Genomic DNA, 25,207 nt, shown 5'->3' with positions numbered 1-25,207 from the left:
TGCTGAATCAGTGCTATAGTCAAAGCGGCTTAAAAGAATTAATACAGCTATAAAAAAGAAAAGCAGTTCATATCCCTTCTGACCACTGGATTGTCAAAGATAAAGCAAAATGATTCATCTTATTATTTCTCAAGATAAACTTTTTCTAGTCTGTTGACATTTCTAAAAGTTACTTATAAGATTATTTGAACAGGTCAAAAAAATGCATAAATTCTTTTTATCAGCATGATTTTTTTGGTGCTAATATTAAAATAACTAATCCATTCTCTTTTTATGAAGAAATATAGCCTATTCTTTTACTCAAAAAAATCAGGTTTTTAAGAATCTGTACCGTGTTATTTCACGTGAACCAGCATATACACAGACAAACGTAAAATCCACATAATTATCAAATGTAAACAAACCCAAAAATCACAGTTCAGTTTGGGGAACATGTACTTATGTTAACTAAAATATCTAAATTAATTACACTTCCTATACATTTTTCTCAGCCCGTGCACATTTTCACATAACAAATTTTACATTTTAATAGAGACTATTGGAAGCATAATAATAATGCCCTCTATCCGTCCTAAAAAATATGACAGAACCCAATAACGAGGACGCCTTCAGATTTCTGTTGCCAAATAATTTGTAAGAATTCTAAGCTCAATAACCAAATATCGGATGTCTGCTCGAGATTTGGAAATGCCTGGAAATTATATGAAAACATTTAAGGACACAGAAACAATGCAAATAATTCTTTTATTATTTCCATAAAGGAAGGGATTAATTTTAATAACTCTTTCTAAGATATTTTGATGAATTCTTCAATTTTATCATTTTATTTTTTAACATAAGTTAACCTGTTACTAATTTACAAACAATTCCTATGTTCACCTTCAGACACTATTGTGGGACTTTTTAGCTAAATGGGTCAATCGCTTAATTTAAATGATATTTGGCAAAAAGCTTTTGTATTCCTTAACCTGATGTGATATTCACACATATGCAATTGCTTTTCTGTTTTTAGGCTGAGAAGCCCTCTTCGCTGATAAATATCACCCAGAGCAAAGTCACTGATGACAAAAACAATTAAATAGCAGAAGCTATTCAGCATCCATTTTTCAAATTAAATGTAACAGCCTTCTCCAGTTAAGAGATTGGCAAGTTTTTACAAATAACGTCAGTGAGCCTTTTAGAAAGAAACACAGCCACATTAGAACGGAGTCATTAGGCGATACATTTATTTTGAAGCCAATTAACCTATTGTCAGAACGAAGTCGGTGCTGGAATGGCTTCGGCGGCGGAGGTCAGCCTCTAACAGGGCCCGTGTGGCAGCCGCCGCGCGGGCTGGCACGTGCCGCGGACACAGAGGACGGCCCGGCGCGGGGAGCCGGCCCCCCGTTTGTATTCCACTCCGCACGCCGGGGGAGCAGACGATCGTGACCTATCCATTTAGGTAATTAAAGCTTCCATTTGGAAGTGTCCTGCAGGAAGGTGAAATCCGGGGAGATGAATGGCGGCTGCTTCCGCGCCCCGCCACCGGCACGCCATCCTGTGATGGACTGCCTGCGACAGGCTGGGCCGCTGGGCTCTCACGAGAATAGAGATGAATCGGGCACCAGACAGCTCTCTAAGGCGAAGCTACTCTGTCATTTTCTTTTTTGCAGGCTGCAATTTAATTGTTAGGCAAGGTGGACGGCGACACGGGGGGGCTCTCTCTAAGAGCTCGCCCACCGTCTTCCATTTGCCCAGCAATCGCTCAGTTTATTTACTCATCGGCCACGTCTGTCTGGCCGCGGGAGCTGTCTCCGCAAGCACAGTGGGTCTGTCCCTCCTGGCCGTGCCCCGACTTACCTTCCACGCGATTTTGTTCCCTTTCGAATCGTGCTCGAGGGCGATGGGGAAGTCCCCTCGCTCGTAAAATTTTCGGAAAGCTGTGGGCTTGGTGGGTCTCTCTTTAAATGCTCCTGCAGCTGGGGGGCCTCTCACCTTCAAGGAACAAAAAAATAAAGGAATCAGATTAAAATGTAATAAATCAGATTAAAACATAATTTAAAAAATGCACAGTGAAAAGACTGGGTTTATTTCAGGTTCAGTCTGTGTAAAATATTCTGGACGATAAAGGTTAAATTACTAATAATGGACAACAAAAATCTCACTAATATAAACGTTTGGAGGAGAAAATTATTCTATAATCACTATTAAGGGTCTACTTTATTTCAGGCTACTTGAGAAGCATTCCTAGAAAGTGTCACCTGAAAAACATTATTTTATAAAAAAGGGAAGCCTGAATTTTTGTTTGAAAAATATTCTGATAAGTGTATCTATGTTCAGAGTGTTAAAACTTTTTAAGTTTTCTAATAATTGAAAATTCTAATCTTGGGTCTGAGTTATTCTGTGGAATACTAAAGTAATAAATTTAAAGTATCTCCTCTAAGCCTTTCTATATACATAAAATGGTAGGATATATTTTCATGTCATGAATATTAACAAAAAACTATAAAAATGTGATCTAAAATTTACTAATAATAATTTAAAAAAATAATGGTCTACTATGTGCGTGCACAGCATACATTTGATAAGATTTTACAAGAAAATAACAGTAAAATAGATTACATGAGAATTTTTCATCCCCCAAATTGAGATTTTTATCAAAGAAGAATACTTCATATTGAGTTATTCGCATTGAGTACATCTTTTAAATGTGCATTATTTATATATGAACTAATTAATTAGGTTACAAAATTCAAAGTGATCAGTAAACTATTCAGAAAATTATAGTCCATTGCATTATTCCTTACATATAGTCTAAACATGATTGCCTTTCCCTGCTTGAAAAAAAAGGTAAATCTAATCACTTATTAGTTTAATAAAAACATGATTATTTTGTTAATTCTAAATATGGACAAGATAGACAATAATTTAAGTAATGTTTGTTATGTTAATCCTTAATATGTCTGTGAAAATTTTAACAAAGAAATATATAAAATACATCTAATAAGCATATTAGATAATGAAAATACGTTTTCGCTAACACACACACGAAGGTTGATACTAGGAACTGAACGGGATATTAAGAAATGCTAAGATGCTGGCGCTCTGGGGTGGAGCTGAAGAGTGAGGGAACAGGAAGGCACTCGTTAAAGCCGGCATTTCCTTCGCTATGCAGCACATTGTCCCCAGCATACGATCACGTGAGTCACCGAGGCGGCACCGCGCAGCGGGGAAGAAGTGTTCCTCTTACTCATCGAGGAGCTGGAATGTGTGCTGGCGTGAGACCCCTGAGCCACCATTTCCAGCCCAGTTCGTTCAATCGATAAATAACCACGTGTGCGTGCGACGGACACTTCGCGCAGAGCTCGGAGCCGAACGGCACACGCGCAGCAGGACGTTCTCGGCTCCGCCGGTGCGATGGCCACCGGAGAGCTGTGGCTCCTCGACTGTCCCAATTCAGGGACCAGCAAATCTCGAATCGCATTTTGGGGAGTTGATAAAGAACCGACAACTTTTTATTTTGCTTAAAAGGTACATTAAAAAGAAGTTACCATCTATTATCACCACGTCACCATTTAACACCCCCAAAAGCGGTAGAACATAAAGGAAAAACACTTGGCCGAGTTAACCCGGCATGCACACATTATCTATAGAACATTACAGGGCAATAGTGCCTGTGTGTGTGCATGTGTGTGTGCGTGGGTGTTCGTGTGCTTGTGTACATGTGTAAAAATTGTTATTGTAGAGCACTGATTACTGATCAAAAAAAGTCATCTTATATGTTTTTTTTCAATTAATTTTTTATAGATAAAGGAAATGTGGGATCTGTACGAAGGAACATTATTCAGCTATAAAAAAAGGAGGAAGTCCTGCCATTTGCGACAACATGGATGGACCTTGAGGGCATTGTGCTAAGTGAAACAAGTCAGACGAAAAGACAAATCCCATACGATCTCACAGTGGAATCTAAAACAAACAACCCAGAAACAGAGTGGGGTGGTGGCTGCCGGCCTGGGGAGGGGGTGGCATCTACCGATTGTCTTTTTCCATTTGCTTTGTGATCTTCCTGATTCTCGGTGTGATGACTGATTTTCTGCGAAACGTGGACGTTGGTGGATGTTGAGACTGGATCTTAACGCGTCTGTTTCAGCTGGTTTGTCTGACATCTCTCTGGCGGAGGTTCGGTGAGGGTGTCACCTCACTGATGCCACATTGGTAGAAGACTTGGTGCCCCGTCCGGCCTCTTGGACGCCCCCCTGGAGGGAGCTGCTTGTTAACTCTGGATGAAGGTGGGTCTCCAGCACTGATGCCCACACCTGCTCCCTGCACACAGGGGGTGGCCTCGTCACTGCTGGACGCGGTGAAGTCCCTGACTCTGACCCGCTCAGAGGAGTGCTCCGAAGACACCACCCCGACGGGATGGGGGAAGCGTCTGTCCCTCCTGCTGGCTGGGGCGGGGGTACAGGCTCCCCATACACGGTCTCCTCTGACACTGCGTGTTGGGGGCCCATTCCCTGTTCTTGCGGAGGTGAAAGACCTGATTCCTCGCTTAAAAAATTCAACTACGACCATTTTTAGATCCTTTCTCTGCTCATCGCCTGCTAACCACCCTTTTGAGGTTTTTCCAGATGATCAATTATTATTTATGATGTCGACAGTAAGCCTCCCACTTGTTCAACTGGCCTAAAATTTGCTTGAGATGATCCATTTCCTCCCTTTTCTTTGGATCTTCAATTCACTATCTCTTTTCCCTTCTCTTATTCTAAACAGACTCTGAGCTTGCTGATTCAGAACTCAAAATTCTAACTGTCCAAACTTTTCAAGGAGGGAACACGTTTCTGTCTCAGAAGCCCAGAGGCCTTTCATGAATTTTCATAGATAACTGACACTTAACAGCTTGGACCTGCTCGTGCGTCGAGGGCATCATCTCACCGTGTGCAGGTGCTCTGAAACTGTGTCTGCAGGTAATACTTGTTTTCTGCTCCAAATACATATGTATCCACTTAAACTTTATAGGAGGAAACATTATCTTTATATTCTACACATAACCCATTCCAACCTTCCAAGTAATTCTAAAAACCAGTACATAAAAAAAAAAAAAATCCAATGAAACATAATTGATCTCTGGAAAAATAATAAAGATATTATTACTGGAAACCACACAGAAGGATGGAACTTGACTGAGCTACTTTAAAAACAAGCAAAAATACTGTTACGAATCTTTATGGGAGTCCTGTGTGTGTAGCGGAACGATTGTAAATTTTATTCAACGTCAAGAATTTTGCCCCGATTTATTATAAATAATATAGAGCAAATAAGAAACCATAAATCAAACTAGGTTTGTGGGGAAATGCAATTAGGATTGGCCTGAGTGGTGGGGGCTATCCATAAACCAATTAGGAAGAAGATACGGTGCAGCAGAATGCTTTTAATAAAATCTAATGCACTTGGGAGCCAAGGTATTGAATGCACTTTGAAGTCAGCACAAAGGACAGAGTACTTTAGATGGCTGCATTTATTGAATGTGCTGTAATGGATTTAGGGCTTAGATCACAGTCTGTCATATGGTCACGAGACTAATAATAATTAGTAAGATGGAATTTAAGGCTTTCGAAAATTTATCATCAGTTGGTTGGAAAATCTCCTTTTTTGTAGCATAACTGAAGCTGCTGGGGGAAAAAAAAAGACTTTTACTTCAAGTGAGAATCTACATTGCGTTATTCTAATTGGTCTATTTAGCCTCTGAAATCTGGATTCTCAAAGACAGGTGGTTAAGCCCACTGGTGAGCAAGAGCTGCCCATGTCTCTGGGCTTCGCGGGCGCCCGAGTGCTGGCCCAGGATGGGCAATTGTGTTGCTACCGGCCCCGACTTCTGAGTCAGAATGACTGCAATTCAATGTCTGCCCCCTTTGACAAACTGCGGTTGCTTTAATATGTCAGACATTTTCCAATACCTAAAGTCACCAAATGACCAGGAAATTGCTTGCAAAACTTCCCAAAGAGTGAGTCTGATTGAAATCGTAGACGTGGCATCTTAACGAGAATGAGCTCATATGACCAGGGAGCTACTGTAAGTAGCTCTAATAATGTATGGACTTAGTGATACAACAAAACATTGTGATAGCAATGTTCTTAATAGTCACAGCCAGAAAAGATAACAAGAGCCTTAGATGGATAATCATATGTATAAATATTCAATATATATAGACATACTGAGGAGCCCTTGAAAGTCAGGTCCTGTGGTTAACAGGGAGTAGCAGAGAAAACTTCCAAGTGATGCGAATAATCTATTTTAGGAAGACTCTTCCACCGAGACCTAACAGGGTGGCCTGCTGGAGAGTGCGGAGTCAAGGTGGTCAGTGCGGATTACACTGCAGTGGTCCAAGTGCGAGAGCACGAAGGGCCCTAAACGAGGGCGGCGTCAGAGATCACAACGGAATCTGCTCACATTGTGTTGTTTTACAGACATCACTGGTTTCAAGAAAACTCTCACCTTACAGACAAGGAAAGCAAAGCTTAGAGAGGTTAAATAGCCTGGCGGAAATCACAGAGTTAATACACAGTGGAAAAGAGATCGGACCCCCAATCCCATGATCTCCATCGCCACAGCAGAGGATTGGGTTTGGGCCGGAATCGGAAAATCCCCAGGGCATGTGGCTGATTTAATGAGAGCCAGAGGCAGAGATGAGACGGCTTTAGACTACGAAGATGCAAATAATCTACTGAAGTTATATAAATAATAAACTGCAGCATGAAGGCAAATCTCATTAATTCACTTATAATTCTAGCACCTATTAATAATTTTGTGATTTCTCTTTAACACTTTCCAAAAACATACATACAAAATATCGTATTTTCACATTTTTACATCCTTTCCATTTAGTGTACTTTTTCACTTAATGTAACAGGTTTTGATGTTGCTATTGATATCAGAATTTCATTTTTCATAGCTGGGCAATATTTCACCAACTGTTTGTAATTATCTTTGGAATTTCTATTACTCTCAATTTTTTTGGCTTTCGTAATTGTGTTATTATAAATATCTCAGGCATATTGCATTTTCCGCATTTTATATTATTTTTTTCTTCAGAGAGAATCCCCTATATGAAATAATAAGGTCAAAATGTTATTCCTGATAAAGTAATTTGCTAATTAGGTAGAGCAGGTGCTCTGTCTCGGTCCACCTGGGCCTCTATGAAACGGCAGTGTGGACCAGCTGACTTAAAAGAGAGACGTTCGGTTCTCACAGCCCTGGGGGCAGGAAGCCTGAGCAGTCAGGGGGCCGGCGGGGTGGTCGGGCTCCGGCAAGACCCTCTCCGCACCCTGCAGACAGGGTTCTTACATGGCAGGCGGAGAGCTCCGGTCTGCCTTCCTCTCCTCACAAGGATATTCATCCCATCATGGAGACCCCGCTCCCCTGAGGTCGTCTCATAAACCCACTCACCCCACTCCTCAAATCTCCCCTCCGGCCACCTCCCCGCACCCTGGGAGCCGGGGCTGCAGCATGCGAGCTCTGGGGAGATGCGAACATTCACTCGAGAGCATCTTCCTATTGTTTGGTTTGAATTACTGTGTTTAACAAATAAGGACGAACATTTTCTCATTTTAATATAAACGCCACGTACATACATTTGTAAATGTACATTCCTGTCTTTTCCAAATTGACACCTATTTGTATGACCTTTTTATATGGCAAGATATTAACCACTGGTTGCATTTGCTGCAAATACCTCTTCATTGCCTCTGTTTTCCACTTTTATTTATTTAACATTTAAAGGTTTTTTATTTTGTAGGAAGGTCTGTCTTGTCTTTACTTGCTCTTTTTTGCCTCCAGCTTTGCCTTCTCTAGATTGTTCCTCAGTCGACTGCACAACGAATATTTGAATAGACTCATTAAATCATCTCTCTCACCCACTTAAAACGCATAAATGACTTCCCATTGACACGCCACACAAAGACATTTGAAACCTGACTGTCGGTGGGTCCAGTCATCCCTCCACAGACACCCCGAGCATGATTAGTACCCAAGTACCAGCAGGCCTCAGGTCTGTCCTGCTCCCTCTGGCTCCATGACTTTGCTCCTCCATCAACTTGTAACTCTCCCTCGCCCCCTTCACTCCTTTTTCTCCTGAGGAACCACAGATCACCTTCAAGACTGAGCACAAACCTCGTCTCTTCAAAGAAGTCTTTCCTAAGAAGCCATATCCTTCTCCTTCTTCACAAGAGGCTTGAAACGCCTGCAGGGCAAGCAATTAGACTTGCTCAGGAAACCGCGAAACCTCGATCTGAATGAAGACCATGGGGGCGGGGTCTAGGCTACTGATAAAGTCTGTAATCAAACGGTGCGTTAAATCTATGGAAACTGGTAAATTTTTCCAAAGGGAGAGTAGACAGTGAAAAAACCGTCTGAGACCCTGAGAGAGTACCTGGAGCTATAAGAGTAAGTGGATTCCGTGAGGGAACAGGGGGAGCAGTCGCAGGAGGGCAAGACAGTGGGGTCCAGAACAAGTCAGCCCAAAATGTGCCTCTGCGGCATGCGGCTTGCGTTAAAGGCAGCTTTATCTTCACGTTCAAGAGGAACTTCTGTGCTTCCCCGACCCCCACCACACACACACACACACACACACACACACACACACACACACACACACGCCACCTTGACTACCCAGAAGAATCTGAGTTAGGGACCTTGCCCACTCGTGACTGTCAGAGATTAAGTTCTGTTGACCTCTCTGCAGGGCAGGGTGAACTTCTGTTTACTGAAGGTCTGCTCCTCGCATCATCCTGCAATGACCTTTTGAAGCCCCCGAGGCTCAGGATGGCTCATAGCCTATGTTTTCTTTCTGTCTCTGAACCCCTCCTGCATGTGGGGGCCCCATACATGTATGTCCCACACTGGGTTTTTCCTCTGACTGCTCTGCCTCACGTCTGTCTGATCACTAGACCAGCCGAAGAGCCTGAAGATGCAGGAAAGTTTGTTCCTGCCCCACAGATGGCATCGGAGAAATCAACGAATGAGAGGGACACTTTTATTTTTAACGATACAGAAAGGTCAAGTAAGAAGAGGACTCTAAGTCCTCTGAGAATTAAAAGCTGCCATGTGGGGAGCGAATGGGGAACAGGAACGTAACCCAGCTGGACTCCAGGACTGCCTGACCTGGGGTCTGTCAGAGTCTGAGCTAAAATAGCGTAACATTAACGGTAATTGGAAATGGGGAAATAAAAGAATATCAGTGGACATAATACTTGAATTCATAAACTATTTAATCGCTTATGAAAATAGGTTTTAGAGTAGAAGATATATTTATAAACCAATACAATTATCTAAAAGGGCCAGAGGAACCTATGAAGTAAAGTATAGATTTTCCATATTAGGAACTTACAAATATGAATTTAAGAATCTATGATGCATAAACTAAAATGTTTCTTAGAAACAGAGTTAAGAAGTTCGCTCAAAATTAGATACTGCCTATATCGTTCATTCATTAAAAAACATTAAATACATATTTCAAAGTCACTAGGCTTCACATCACTGGAGACAAAAGGGTAAGTCAAATATCTTATCCTCAAGATATAGAAAACCCCCGGAATCTTCTATAGAAGTAAAGATGTGACACGTGCCACAGGAAGATATATAGAAATTTGGAGACTCAGAAGATAAATGCTTGAGTTTTAAGACATTGTTCCTTTCCATTAGAAAAAGTATTATTTAGCCTTGCAAAGTACCTACATTTTGCAATGGAATAAGGCAAAAATGTCTTATAATTTTCTATAAATCTGGTCTGTATAATTTTAATAAGAAATAATTAACAGAGAATTTGGTCGCTGTACCATAGATTTTTAAATTTATAACTTTTTAAGTGATTTATGATTAAATCAAATTTGCCTGTATTTTCTGTATACTTCTTAGATCTAAATAATTATCAATTTTTATCAAAAATTTATAACCAAAAACTTCACTATTGATGAAATCAATATGTATTTCCTTTCTATGTAAAACTTTTCACATTACAGAAAGCAACATATAGATATGATTTACTATTGAATGATATACTTGAAACTTATTTGATTTTATTAATCAAGGTCACTCCAATAATTTTTTATTTTAAAAAAAGGCTACTTAAATACTTAGAGGGAAAATATCAACTTTGTGTATGACATGTATTAAACCTACAGACCTATAATTTTATTCAATAAATCTGAAAGCAATGAAAAAAAAACCCACATATTTTATTTTGAAGTTCACTTTTGCAAATGGAGAATTTTTGCTTAAAATCTAAGGCTTGTGTAATACTTGAAATAAATTAACCTAAAGTACTTGCAGAGACTAGTTTAAATAAGACTACCATCAATAAAAACTAAAATTATTATTGTGAATATTGTAATAAGTTGCAGTTGAATCAGCATTGTCATATGACGATTATGAAAATAAACCAAATAATTTTTGTAGTTTTTTTAGATAGGTACAAAGAGAAAGATATAGCTTTAGTGAAGAGAGTAACGTGGAGTAAAATGACAAATGCTTCAGCTTAAAAATTTAGGAGATTTTGCTACTAGACTTAATCTTTCTACTTGACAATAAATTATGTTCTGCCTTGTTCCCAAAAGGATGGCAGGTGGCTCACGAAGATACAGGCAACATGGACAGATCAGGAAGGATGCGCAGGCAACGGGACCCTTCGGAGCCTCTGCCGCCTCACGTGTCAGATTAAAAAATTACACTGGCTGACCTCCTAGAATCTTCCTACACCTCTATAACCCAGCACGTGTATTCATTATTCAACAAATATTGAGGACATGTGATATTATCAGAGAACTCACCCACTTGTAGAGCTAAGAGGGACCCCGCAGGGCATGCAAACGCCTTGTTTTACTCTTGGTAAATTAAAATCCAGAGAAACTACGGAAACACATCCCAGTCTACATGTCAAGGCTTATTTTTCTCAGCTCTGTCACCTTAACGGTGATCTCAGCTGCAGAGATACTACACTTCTTTCAGGCTAGAATCCAATAACTTGATTTAGAAATGCTTCTGCAATGCCGTATGACATAAGAAAGTCCCAAAGATTGCTGAGTAACTTATGGCCACTTCGTTTTAAATTTATAACTAAACTGGAGCACACTGGAGTCTGAGATTTTATTTCAAAATGCTGTCTCTATAGTCTAAAACACTCCTGAAGGCAATGGCTGGGCTACAGAATTTCTTTTAAATTGTTTTTGTTTAAAGTACTAGGCATGGGTGGTTCTTTAAATTCTCTGCAGCAGGAAAAGAGGAAAAAATCAGATGGATAGTCTTTCCTAACAAAATGAGGTGCAATAACCAAATCGTACAGAAGAAATCTTGACAGTGGAAGGCTAAAAATGTTTCCTCAAAAGCTGTCTTGCAGTTAAATAAAGGAAAAGGCCATAGGTCTAAGTGCCTAAGTGTGATTCTCACAGGCAACTCGTCTCCAGAGAGTCATCAGGGATTTCAATTTAGACTATGCTATTTAGCATCTGTCTTGTAGAACTGATAACGTGCTTGAACGTCTGAGACAGCTAGGCTAATACACTGTCACACCTAACACTAAGGCTGAAGAAACGAGCGAGCTAAATGTGAAAGGAGAATATAAATGCCTACGATTCTAAAAGATACTCTGTTCCTCTTACGCCTGAATGTTTAAAGCCGGGTAAATAGTATCCATCTAAACACGTATCTTCTTTGTCTTGTAACAGAGTTACTTCTTACTGAATAATTAGAGTAAAATGTTATTTTTGTATACTGAAGAAACTATTACCACTCGCATTTTACATATCATGAATATTTTAGTAGAAAATTCAAAAATCCTGTGTCTAATGATGCAAACTGATATCCTCCAGAAAGCACTAGCTATTTAATAGAAAAATTATTTTAGGGCTGTGTACAATAAAAAGATATTTATTTTGGTAAAAATAGCATTCTGCTTTTCCTTCAGTCTGCTGCTGGCTCCTTCTAAATTAAAGTACTTTGAAAGTTCACACAGTTTACAGATATTAAATACCTTGATTATAATCTTTAAACTCTACTGGTCATATAAAGGGAGAAAGAAATGTTCTCAAACATAGACAACACTCACGTGACAACTTAACTGGAAGGTAACATAGTAAGAAACACCAGGTTACAGTTTTGCTGATCTGGGTTTTTTCCACTATGGATCATTCAACCGTGAAAGAAAGGTTAAGACCATGAGAGGAGGAGGAGGAATGAAGGTGTACCCAGCCAGTGTGCGGTCTGTCCCAGGTGAAGACCGCAATGCATCGTCATCCATGGTCCAGAATGCAACGCTTTCATTTTTTACATTATATGATTATTATTATTTATTATCATGTAAATAAAGTGCATTATTATTATGTAAATAAAGTGCATTTTTCCTGAGCCGAGATCTTCATCTGTGAAAGCTAGATGCAGTTAGGTCAGCTTGTGGCCAAAAAAAGCCAACTTGCCCACACAGAGAATAAACCATTACCCTCTTTGCTATCAACATCAGGGCTGTCTTGGCCATTGGTCTTACCAGTCTCAACTAGATACTCACAATCCGCTATCCCAGAAACTTCTATGAGTAGCTTCGCTCACATTCAGAAGCATTCCCTCTGGCATAGCCGTTGTTTACTTTATATGCATGCTTGCAAAATGATTTGAGTAGAACTTGTAAGGATGATTTGAAATATGTTAGATATTATTAGAATTTTATACAAGTACTCCATATATTTGTATAAGTAATTCACACACACACACACACACACACACGTTGAGTCAGTGAGGAGTTTCCTCATGTGTCTTTCCTTCGAAATGTTACTATATCCTTGTTTTTATTAAACAATAAAAGATGAGATAACCTTCACTTAAAAATAAAATATGGAGGGAAAGGCCTCCTGTCCGGCCTACTTCAGCTCCTTAACAAGTACTAAGTCTCAAAAGTTAAGATTTAAAAGTTCCTAGTGTGACTATTTCTCCCTTCTCTGTATTCTAAAAGCATACAAAAACAATAGGTGAGTAAAAATAAGCCATGAACTTAATTCACCGTCATATTGGGAGAAGACCTGACCACCCAAATCTAGCTAAGACAAGGTGTACGTGACGTCGGAGAAAGAGAAGAGACGGAACATGGTGAGTGACGAGAGGGGCCATCAACATTTTCCAGAAAACACCGGAAACAAAAATTACGACTGGTGAGGAAGATCCCATGAAAGGAAAATTTTGTTGCTTGTTCACAAAAATGGTTCACAGAAGAAGGCCTCGCACAGATCACTGGTGTCAGGCAAGCAGAGGAGAAAGGTCACCGAAGCAAATACGTAAACAAGTATTTGCACCATCTTTCTTTCTGACAGCAGAGTAAGCTCTCGGACTATACATCACAGAAGAACGGCCCGTCTACCGAGGCCCAGAAGCCTACTTCACTTGCAGTCTCTGAAAAGCCAACTTACTCAGTGATGGGTAATAAGATGGGACCTAGCGCGGTATCGAAACAAAGACACTACGAGGAGAAAAATACATGAGAGCAGCGAAACTTACCGGCCGATGAAAAACACCGCGTAGGGACAAACGCTGGGACCAAATATCCCGTCGAGGATTTTAAACGCTGGACGAAGCAACCACTTCCATGGAAGAAGACCCGAGGGCGGGAACGCGGCCACCGTGGCGGAGAAGAGCCGGCGCCGGCAGGGACTGTGGAAGGTGCGCTCCCGGGGCGCCGAGGGCGCGGCGCAAGAACGCGAGGCCGGGAGAGGCAGAGAGAAGGGACGTCGCGCAACTGCAGGGGACAGAGCTGAGAAAAACGGGTGACGTGGAGGAGGGAGAGAGGCTGTTTGTCAGGGGAGGTCTCAGTTAGGTCGAGCCGAGGTTCTCGCGGAAGAACTGGCATTGGGACAAGTGGGCAGTCATCTCGAAAAAATACAACTGGGGCAATTCCTCATACTTTACAAAAAGACCAAGTATTTAAATGAAAAAGAGAAAGAAAGAACCAACAAATGGCTCAGGAACAGGGTCCATAATGGCCTACGAAGCCACGCCCGCCCGCCTCCACCCGCTCGGCTCCGGTCTCCTCTCCGGCTGCTCTTAATGGTCACCTCCCTCCGCCCCAACGCGCTGGGCTTCCTGCTGCCCTCTGAACACACCCCGTGCCGGGAACGTGCTCTGACTGCGGCCCCTGCCTGGAGCCTTCCTCCTCTGCCTGTCCGGCTGAGGGACCTCTGTTAAGTGTCTTCCCAAATCCCCTCGATGAGACAGACCTACCGTGACCATCCCACTTCATAGAACAGCCTCCCCACCCACCTTGGACCGCCAACCGACCTTCTCATCTAGCTCTGCTTTTCTTTTTCTTTTTTTCATAGCGTTCATTCCCTTGTAATATACTGTGCAATGGATTGATAATGTTTACTGCTTATTGCCTTCCTACCTGAGCTAAATGATAAACTCCACAACAGGTTATTGTTTGTTTTGCTCCCTGCTAGATTAATAGGGCCCGGTACAGAACAGGTATAACGCATGAGTTAATTTGATTACAGCAGAGGTGACATTGCTGATACATGCGGAAGGGCTGCACTGTTCAACGTATGGTGCTGGGACAACTGAATATTCACGTGAGAGAGTGGGCCTGGGCTCTGCCTCACGCCATACGCGAATCCCATGCCACGCGATTTAAAGACAAAGATTAAAGGCAAAACCACGTAAAGTTTAATTCAAGTACAAATGAAATTGGTTATAGTTTTGGGCCAGGGAAGGGTTTCTTAAGAAAGATAATTAAAAGCAAAAACCATACTGGACAGATTAATAAATCTGTACGCATTGAAATTACCAATGGTTGTCCAGCGAGAGACACAATTTAAAAAGTCACAAGGCAAGCCACAAACTTGGGAGAGGCATATCCAACCTCTCAACACATGTAATTGATTTCAAAAAAAATTAGTATCCAAAACATACAAATACTCTCCACAAATCGAAAAGATAAAAAGATAAACAACACAATAAGCAGTAACTTCACAGAAGACTGAGTCTCAATAGCCAATAAACGAAGATTCCCAATTCTATGAATAATCACAGAGATACAAAAAGAACATAAACGAAACATCTTCATGTTGCCAGATGACCAAAAAATATGATGCCATAATAAAGTGTCAGGGAAGAAATGAAAGAATGAAAGTCACACTTCCGCCGGTCAGAGCATTCAGCAGGCACGGCCACCGCGTGAGCGGGCACGGCCGCTTTGGAAACCACAGGGCGCTGTCAGTAAAGCTGCGTTTACCCCGTGACCACGCAGTTGCCTGGCCGGTCGCATCTACCCTACGGAACCTCGTACACATAATTCCCGACTTTCCCAGTAAGAAAGTGAACTGGGAGATGTTTATGAGAATGTTCATGGTGGCATGGTATGTGAAAAAAAAAAAAAGGAAACACCACAAAATCCTTGATAAGTGGAAGCGGAGAGCGACGAGTGCACTTCCCTGAGGGGAACGCTGAGGTCAACGTGATTAAAGCTCCGATTTACTTGCGGACGAGACTCGAGAGGGCGCCCTGGGGTCGAGAAGATCAGTTCCCCCTTGTCTGCCTTCGATTCAGGGTCCAAGAGATGGCACTGTCCCCCAGCCCCGCCTCCTGCCACCCAAGACACACACATACACACACACGCGCTCAGGCGTTTCCCTCACCTGCTTGTTCTCACCGGAACCTGGCTCCCCCTAAGGGCACCCGCACCTTCCCCACAGTGGCGGGTGTCTTCTCCCCAAAACCCGCTTTGTAACGCGAGACCTCACGAGGGCGGCTGCCTTGCCCCCCATCGCCGCTTCCAGGCCACCCCACACAATCTCGATACCCAGGTAGCTGACTGCACCAGCAGCCTGGCTCTCGAGTTCCTCGACCCGCTCTCCTTCGATGATCCTGATCTGCATCCTGGCCAGCCTCAGTCTCTCTGAGGTTTATTACAAAAACAAACAAACAAACAGATAACTAGATGGATAAATAAGCAACCAAATAAATCCCAGCCTCTCCCCTCCATAATTTCAACTTCTTATCTTTCTCTAGCTCAATCCCTAAGACCCTAAATCCCTCCACCGTAACAAATACCGACGTCCTTCTCGCTGCCTTTCACGCCGTCCTCCCGCACTTCACGGTCAATATATCTGTACCAGAACCTCTTGCTCACGTTCATCCTCACGCCCTAGACCCTGTCTCGGCCTGGTGTCCCCTGCAAAAGTTCCATGCTGCGGAAGTCAGGCTCTCGGTCGACTCGGGGCTGACGCCGATGCACGTGAATCTAGCGGGAGCAAAGCCAAGCTGGCGACTGCATGACACTGCCCTGCTCTCACGCCTCCGCTCACACAGCCTAGACGAGCTCGCGCCCTTTGCTCCCTCCTCGCACCTCCAGCGCCTCTTCCCCATCCCCGGCCACCGGCCACCGCTGATGGCCTTCTCCTCTTTGATGAAAACAGAGATCCCACAGGGAGCCCCGAGGGCTCCCCACTCCCCCGACCCCTGCAGCTAACAGCATGGAAAACGCCACCACCTCCCTGCCAGGCCTGTGGGGGAGCCCAGCCTTCTGGGGGAGCCCAGCCCTCCGGGGGAGCCCAGCCCTCCCCAGAGCCCCCTCCTGAGAAAAGCGTGCCAGACCGTCCTTGTTTCAAACCGCATATTACGCCCACACGCCCAAGCTTCCTTCTAGAACAGAGTAAGTACTACGCACTAAAATTTAAGTCAAAGGGATGACGTTTATGTTAAACACCCTAAACAGAGGCCGAAGGCACCAGGGTGGTGCCGGCCCGGAGGTGGACGGAGACGACCACGAGTGCCATTTGTCACCTTCATAAACGCATGCTTACGGAGCATGTCCCGTTCTAGGACCTCGGCATTCAGGAGTAAACTGGACAAATAAGCTCCCTCCCCCGCCCCCACCCCCAGAGTTTACGCCGTAGAGGGATCAGACAATCTGTAAGTACAGGGTTTACGATAACGAGGCCGAGCAGGTGTAGGAAGACACCGCTCTGACGTATTTGAAAGTTTGTGTGTCGGTGGGGGAGGAAAGACGGAAAAGTCGGCAGTGGCGCGACGGCCTGGACCTGCAGGGGCAGAACCGTCGCGACGGGGCGCCAAGCAGCCCCGGGCGGTGGGGGGACGCGGAGGAACCGGGCCCACCGACACCGGTCCTGCAAGCGGCACGTTTACGACCTGAGTGAAGTGCCTGCGTGACAGTGACTGTTGCTGAAGAAACCTCACGCTATAACACGTACCTCGACGTGTGTGCAATCGTAAGGACCAAACGCATCCGCTGACGGCAGCATGCTAATTCTACCCAACTACGGCACATTCCAGGGGAAGAGAAACTGGTAAGAAACGTGCTCGTCCACACTAACGAAAATTTCCACTTCCTCTTTAAATATGCACGTTTCTCCTTTAGAAAAATTCTCTGGAAAACTCACAATAATATAAGACTGAGGTTTCATGAGCGATAAATCTTGTCGTTTTATTAGAGCTATCTAGCTGAATGTAACTCAATATTTTAGAAGTGCAGAGTAATTTAAAAGACATATTCAGATCTCCTCTGGCTTTAGGTTGTCTTCTGATACATAGCGGGATCAACACGGATCTAGATAAGGCTGCTCTCAGAGACACTGTAACGTTAAAGCATCACTCTTCCAAAAAGCAATTTATATCTTCATCCTACTTAAGAATGTATAATAAATTTACTGCAGAGAGAAAATCAGGTTTAGAAGTATCACAGAAAGGGATATATATATGGTAAGATTTTTAAAGGGCAGTAGAGATGATTAATGAGCCAGAAAGACTGATTTATGAGGAGAGATTAAAAAAATTAAGTATGTATGGAATAGCTAAGTAAAATATATATATATAAAGGAGAAATGATTTGACTTGTTGCAAAACAACAGAACACTCCATTAGGAGATTTAAAATAGACTAAAGAAAGGAAAACTATGCAAGCCCCTGAAAACACTCAGAGCATCATGTCTGAATTATTTAGTTTCAATAACATGTATAATATTTTTAACCTTAGTCCCCGCGGTAACATCATCATCTGCCAGTTCAGGAACATTTAGTTCAAGCCAATGTTATACAAAGTAAACAAAGATTTTTTTTTTTCCCCCAATCATCTTAGATCTAAAAATACTTAAATATTTAGATATACTTTGCTACTTTTAAAAAAGCATATGAAAGCAGAATCTCTCTTTACTCAGATAAGAGAGAGAACGGCCTACGCTTTGAGATCCAAGTCTAATTATCGGTCGTTAGAGGCTGAAAAATGGTAGATGGTCAACAATATAGGCTAATTTTACGGTAAGACTTTTATTCCATGTGCAGATAGAAATATAGGTTTGCAGGACATGATTCAGATCATGCTGAATGATCGCAAGCTCTCCCACGATACTTTTAAGAGTGGTCTCCATGAACCTGCACCCCCTCGGGCCAATCATCTTGGCACAGTTATCACTGTCATGTAGGGGGAAACGGTTAATGCGAATTCACAGAAAATTATTTTTCATTGAGGAAGGCCGAGAGATTTATGAAAATAGTCTAAATTAATACCTGATGATACACTGAAAGATAATTAGTGTATGTAAATTAATGTATGATATTCATGTGATTTGAAGTGAACTATTTAATTTTCAAATAGCTAAATATAATAATAGGTAAGAAACCTCATTCTGTAACTTAACCAAGAATAATTAGAGGCAGTTGACATTCCTTTTTATCTAATAAAGAAAAATATGCTCCTTAGTTTAATTTTACCTTGAAAATCAACATGATTATGAATTTTTATGGCAATCTTTGTTTTCTTCAAAAGATTATATATAGTTTCCTATAAATAATAGCTATGTTCGAATATTTGATGTACCAATACAGTTATGCTAGAAGACTAAAAGAAATTTATAGACTTTACCAAGACTGATATCTAGTGCTATAGGAACTAACAACTGTTTGATAGAAATAATATTAAAATGGTTATTGCAAAGCTTTGTCAAGGGTCAATTATTTTAAAAATTGTTTCAAGCTTTTCGGAGTCACTGCTGCCACCCTCTCATCCAGCAATCGCGACGGGGAAAAAATACCTTTTCTATTCTTTTAGATTCCTTGCAAATAGTTGCCGTATCTTAAATTTTACAACAAAAGATCAAATATTTGATTCAATTCTTTTTTAAAAATTATCGTCTCAAGGTTTTAAAAAATCCTGAGTATGCATGCAACACGGACGTCGAACGAGCTTTTTTATAAGTTGACACCTCCCGACTCCAGAATATTAATGTTTATGTTTTCTTTCTAAATCGTGTTGCTGGCTTTAAAAAATATTTTACAAACCTAATAACATAGACAACAGCACACTGATTATTTATAATTATAGACAAATATTTAATATCAGCTTCAGACAAAGACTCGCCTAGGAAAAGATATGTGTACATATCATGGCTCCTGCTGTTTTATTTTCCAAGCGTTTAGAGAAATTAGAACATTAAAAAAAAAAAACTCAGTACAATTCCATCAATCAAATATAGGGTATTAATCTAAGAAATCCGCTGACAACGAGCAAACGCGGAGTGCTCGTTATTAAGGACTGCCAATACCTTGTAGCTTCTCCACCAGGTAATAAAACTACGAGCAGAGAGTACATCACCGGCCCTAATAAAATTGGTAGGTCTTCTCGGTCTGACAGGACCAGAAATAAAACACAGATGAGCCACCCATAAATGAATCACCTCATATCAATCACTTCTTCTCCAATATAGTGCAAAAGCGAAGGGCAGATCGTGTATTTATATTTTTCCCCCTATTTTACACCATTACTCATGGCAGAAATTTCAGTATTTCTACTTGGGAAACCACTACTCTTTTGTAGCATTTAAGATGTTATTTGGAAATTCTGAACAACATATAGTTCAGAATGTGCTATATTCGACTTAAGGGAATGCTGTTCTTACAGTGCCCTTGAGTTTTTAAGTGAAATCTGTTAAACCTAAATGATACTATGCAATTGAAAAAGTTATGGACTCTTTTCATACTTCAAAAGGACAACCTTTAAACATCAAAAAGTGAGAGGAAGAAATTTAACAACAAAATTAAAAATCGTATTAGTGCTAAAAGCACCTGCTAAAATAACAATCAAATCCCCCAACTTCTATTGTGTGAAACCCATTAAAATTTTGTTTCTTCTCATCGAAGTCCGAAGCAGAAGTCTTCACTTGGCGGTTCTGGGTCCCAGCACCCGCCACACTGAGGCTCTGTCCTTTCCCAGGTCCTAGGAGGCTTCTCCATCGAGTCAGCTAACAGTAAAGCCGGACAATAAATGATTTCCCATACGGACTTTCACGGACCATACCAGGAATGGCATCCATTATTTCCATACACGTTCCATTGGCTAAAATTTAGTAAAACAGCTACGTCCAACTGCAAGGGAGGCTGACAACTGCAGTCTAGCCGGGTGCCCAGACACACAAGAAAACGGGTGTCGGAGGACACTCATCTTTGCTAATGCCCACCGGCCTCATCGCCAAGCCTCCGTTTTCTTCTCTTCCCACCCACGGATTCTAGAGTCCAGGGACCCCCCGGGCACCGCATAAAGCTCCCGGGTGAGGACCTCCGAGTGACGTGACATACGTGAACGGGACGGGCAGCTTCCCCGCCCCTCTCTGCCCCAGTACGTGTCAGTGGGGCAGGACGGCGCCGCACGACGCACGCTTGCTCAGGGAAGGGGACGTCGAGGCACAGCGGGTCCTGCCGGGAAGTCCCTGCGCGATCCCTCAGGCACGGTGCTGGCAGATTACGACCTCACCCTCCCCCGCGGAGGAAACTGGTCTCCCCGGGGTCCTGGCTCCGCCCTCAAGGAGTGTCCTGCTTTGTCACCCCACACGGGATGTTGGTATAAACCATCGGCTCCTCTGCACAGCTGTCATAATTTGCTCCTTGTCTTACAGGTTTAAGGATCGAAAGGTATGTGTACAGAATTAGCAGGCAAATGCTCTTTCAGTCTTAGCTCTCGTTTTCTTTGGCGACATATCCATTCCCCAAATACTGTGGACTTACGTGTTCCTTTCTAGCCAGTTTTATGTGCTAATAACCACAGCCACAGATCTTCCCTAATGCTGTTTCTCAAGCCTGATTTATTTCCTTGCTTCCTCGCGCTCACTGGCACACACTGTGTGTGTGTGTGTGTGTGTGTGTGTGAGAGAGAGAGAGAGAGAGAGAGAGAGAGAGAGAGAGAGAGAGAGAGAGAGACAGAGAGAGACAGAGAGAGAGAGAGACAGAGAGAGAGACAGAGAGAGAGAACATAATTGTGGTACCCTAAAGCCACTGAAAACCTAGTTGGGAAAACCATCCATAATTTGATCTAGGGTGCAGGTCTGCATCAATTTGTTCAACTGAAACATTTAACTGGGCCTTTGCAGCTAAGAACTTTCTCAAATATTTATAGTAATAAATATTTGAGGTCAAGAAGCAGTTGCATTTTCCAAACTTGTAAGGATTTGGATCACTGAAATTTCTCCATTCCTATCTTTCTCTGCTTAGGCTCGCGCTAATTCTGACCTGATAGCACCTCTTTTCTCTGACCGCTTGCTTAAGGCACCAAGAACGGCCGACACACACTATTATTCTGAGAATGTTCGAGCATCTCCCTGCGGCCACAGTCTCAGCGGGCACAAATTCAGCCTTCCAAATGGTCAAAGTTGACATCAAAAAAATGTTTTTCATAGAACCACGATACTGAACAATCTCCGCTATATCTTTTAGCCCTGCTGCCCAGCTGCTAAACCACGAACACATACATACTTTTAACAAGACTCATCAGTGGCCTAACCCTACGAAAGCTAATCTCTTGACAACACAAAGCCCAACGCAGCTGTTCCTGCTTGGTGGCGAGGCTTCAATGCGACCCTTCCCTCTCCTGGGGCTGGAGTCCTCCAGGTGCTCCCAGCCCTTTCAGAACAGAAAAGGGGACGGCGAGACTGAGATGATGCGGGCTGGCAGTGGTGCGCGTGAAGTAGGACTTACGTGGTCTTCGTAACTACAGGGGAAGAGGAACTAGTCAGCAAGAAACAGGTTTGGTAAGTTCTTGGCACTTGGTTGACTGAAACCAACCACAAAGCTCTACTGGAGGACAGAAAGGAAGACCTGAAGAAATGCAGATGCGAACTTTGTTTTTCTGTAGGAAGACCCAATATTCTAAATTTGTTATTTTCACCTAGTTAATCTATAAAGTCGATATAATTATAATCTATTTAATGAAATGGTTAAGGAACTTCACTGAACGATTGCAAATTCATAATAAAGAGTAAAATATTTAAAAATGGCAACTAGGACTATGAAGATAGTACTCTCATGTTCAATTAATATAAAAACAAGGAGATGCCATTTGCTCTCAACCAGCTGTCAAAAATGTATTGGCAATATCAATTGTTGACAAGAGTATAAGGAATAAATACTTGTAGAGGAAAGCTTGATAATAGATCTCAAAATTTATGTTAATATTTTTGATCCAGCAATTACACTTCTAGGAATTTATACTAATGAGATAATTAGAAAGTTCACAGACTTACTCATGTAAGTACAAGAATAATGATTATATCATTTTAAAATTGAGAAAAAAAGATAAAATGCATATAAAGTAGAGACCGGTTTAAGTAAACTATGTCCTTAAAAGTGGAATTTAAAACAACCGCTAAACATCATAACGTAAACTAATTATTCACATAGAATAAGCTGCCGACACATAGTGAGGAATGGAAAACAGCAGACATAATGAGTTCCTTTTATTAGTAATATATATATTTGTATGTGTGTGGAGAGCAGAGAGCGAGCTGAGAACTTGTGGAAGAATGTTTACAAAATAGTGAGAGTAGATTTTTATGTAGTCTAAAAAAATCACATGATTTTCCAGTCAGTGGTTGGCTGAAACATGAATGTATTTGATTTGAGTAGGATGGTCCTATTTTTAAGATTGGCGCAAATGTCTTCACTTTCATCTTTAGCAAATATATTTTCTGGTAAAAATATTCAAATTAACTCTGTTAATAAAATATGTATTCCTTCCTTTCACCATCTCTACATGTGCAGTTGTTCATTTCATGTTATCGAACTTTAGTTAGCAGTTTTTCAGTTAAAAAAAATATTCCATCGATCGCCAAAAAAAAAAAAAAAAAATGAGAGTGGATATTTCTGAGTATGAATTTTTGTTTTGTGTCAGCTTCAGTATGAAGTTAGTGGGAAAACTATTGGAAATAGACTCAGCGTGTGGCTTCCAACAGGTCATTAGACCTTATGAGCTTGAGTTTGCTCAACTACAAAACTGAAAGAATAATGTCTACCTCACAAACACATGAGACTTAAATTAGATGAAATATTTAAAATCTTAGTATTTCCATTAGAATCAATTCTTAAAAGTTTTTCCTAAAAATTTGCTTCTATTAAAGCCTTTGACAAAAATTATTTCTAGATTTACAAGAAATTTGGAATAAAACTTTGGGTTAAAAAGCTCTGAATTAAGTTGACAGAGTCCTTCCTGCACCTCCCCCCCATGGTAATTTCCCTGAACTAGATATTTCAGCAAAGTTACACTATCAAATAATGTAAATAAACCACAGATGTGTGTAGACAGTGTCAATTAAATTAAGTGTTATTACAATTGCTTTAACCTTGGTAAAGCATACGCCATTGGAAAATTGACTTTTAGAGAAAGTGCTATGTTTTAGAAAGAGAAAAGCTCCTGAAATTTGAATTTTCTTAAAGTAAGAGCTGATTTACACAGTTTAAATTTTGCTTTCTAAAATACGGTATTATTTGTGCCCCACTTAAAGAAAATACAATTCAAAAAAGAAATTCTGTTTGAATCAACACATATCCCAAGTCCTTTGCAACAGTGAAAGTTTATTATAATAACTGCGGGGATTTTGCTCTTTTAAAAATCTTGTTATTTATGCTTTATCTGTAGTTCACCATCTTTCCCATTCATTATTGTTGCTGTTGTTTACACACTGTTTTTCCATTCGCCTGTTGATGAACAGTTGGATTGACCCAGAATATAGCCTATCTTGACAAATGTTCCATGTTCACTCGAAAATAACGTGTGCTCTGATGTTGTTTGTGGAATGCTCTAGAAATGTCAATTAGGGCAAGCTGGTTGTCAGCAGTGATTGGCTTTCCCATATCCTTACTGATTTTCTGTCTGCTTGTTCTATTCATTATTGAGGAAAAGGTGCTGAAATCTCAATCATTGTGGGCTTGTGTATTTTTCCATGTAATTCTATCAGTATTTGCCTAAGGTTTAGGATTGATATGTCTTCTTGATGAATTGGTCCCTTTATTACTGTGAAGTGATTCTCTATTCCTGGTACTATTATCTGCTCTGATATCCACTTTGATATTAGCCACTGCAGCTGTATTTTGACTAGTGTTGGCATATTATATCTTTTTTCATCCTTTTCATTTTATCCAATTTATGCCTTTACATTTGAAGTAGCTTTCTCATAGGTAGGACACAGCCGGGTCTTGCTTTTGAATCTAATCTGATGATTCCTGCCCTTTGGAATTTTTAAGCCATTAACATTTAATATAATTACTGATATTGCTGAGTTAAAATATACATTTTGGTACATTTTTTTGGTCCATGTTCTTTGTTCTTTTTATAACCACTTCCTGTCTTCCTTTGTATTACTTGAGAATTTTTTATTATTATGTTTTATATCCTATTTTTGGCTTGTTACCTGTAATTATCGTTATTTTAGTGGTTTGTTGTAGGGTTTAAACAGTTTTAATATGCCCCTGTTTATTTTAAAGTGACAGTATGCGACACACCAGGTATAGTGTGTACAAACCTTCTAGAACCATACTTCCTTTTCTTGCCTCTGGGCCATTTCGCTACTGTATTTATAGATTTTACTGCTACGTGATGTGGTAAATCCTATACTACATTGCTATTTTTTAATTTAAACAGATTAACTTAAAAGATTCAAGTAATCAAAAATATTACATATTATCTAAAATAATTAGAAAACCCAGTATATTTACTCTTGTGGCTTCTGTTTCTGGTTTCATTTCTCTGTGCAGATGCACGTTTCTCTCTGGTCTCATCTTCCTTCTGTTTAGAGGACTTCTTTTGACATTTTTTTTAGTGAATGTCTGCTGGTGAGAAAATTTTTTAACTTGTGTGTGTCTGAAAAAGCCTGCATTTCACACTCTTCTTTTGAAAACGTTTTCTTAGGATAAAGAATTATAGGT

At 41.1% G+C, this 25,207-nt stretch overlaps 1 protein-coding gene across 3 annotated transcripts in view; it reads right to left on the bottom strand.

The window, feature by feature from the left end:
• Nucleotides 1-25,207, bottom strand: part of PACRG (parkin coregulated) — a 418,828-nt gene that overhangs the window by 357,578 nt on the left and 36,043 nt on the right. For all 3 annotated transcript variants that reach the window (XR_001594835.2, XM_016128098.2, XM_016128099.2), the window contains exon 2: nucleotides 1,840-1,974. Coding sequence is in view for 2 of the 3 variants with exons in the window: in XM_016128098.2 (XP_015983584.1) it covers nucleotides 1,840-1,974 (135 nt within the window). In the remaining variant the exon portion in view is untranslated. The remainder of the gene's footprint in view (nucleotides 1-1,839; nucleotides 1,975-25,207) is intronic.

This window comes from Rousettus aegyptiacus, unplaced genomic scaffold, assembly GCF_014176215.1.
Source record: "Rousettus aegyptiacus isolate mRouAeg1 unplaced genomic scaffold, mRouAeg1.p scaffold_m13_p_1, whole genome shotgun sequence".
In the NCBI taxonomy this organism is placed as follows: Eukaryota; Metazoa; Chordata; class Mammalia; order Chiroptera; family Pteropodidae; genus Rousettus; species Rousettus aegyptiacus.
The sequence above is the reverse complement of the archived record's forward strand: the minus strand, read 5'-3'. Positions and strand labels throughout refer to the sequence as shown.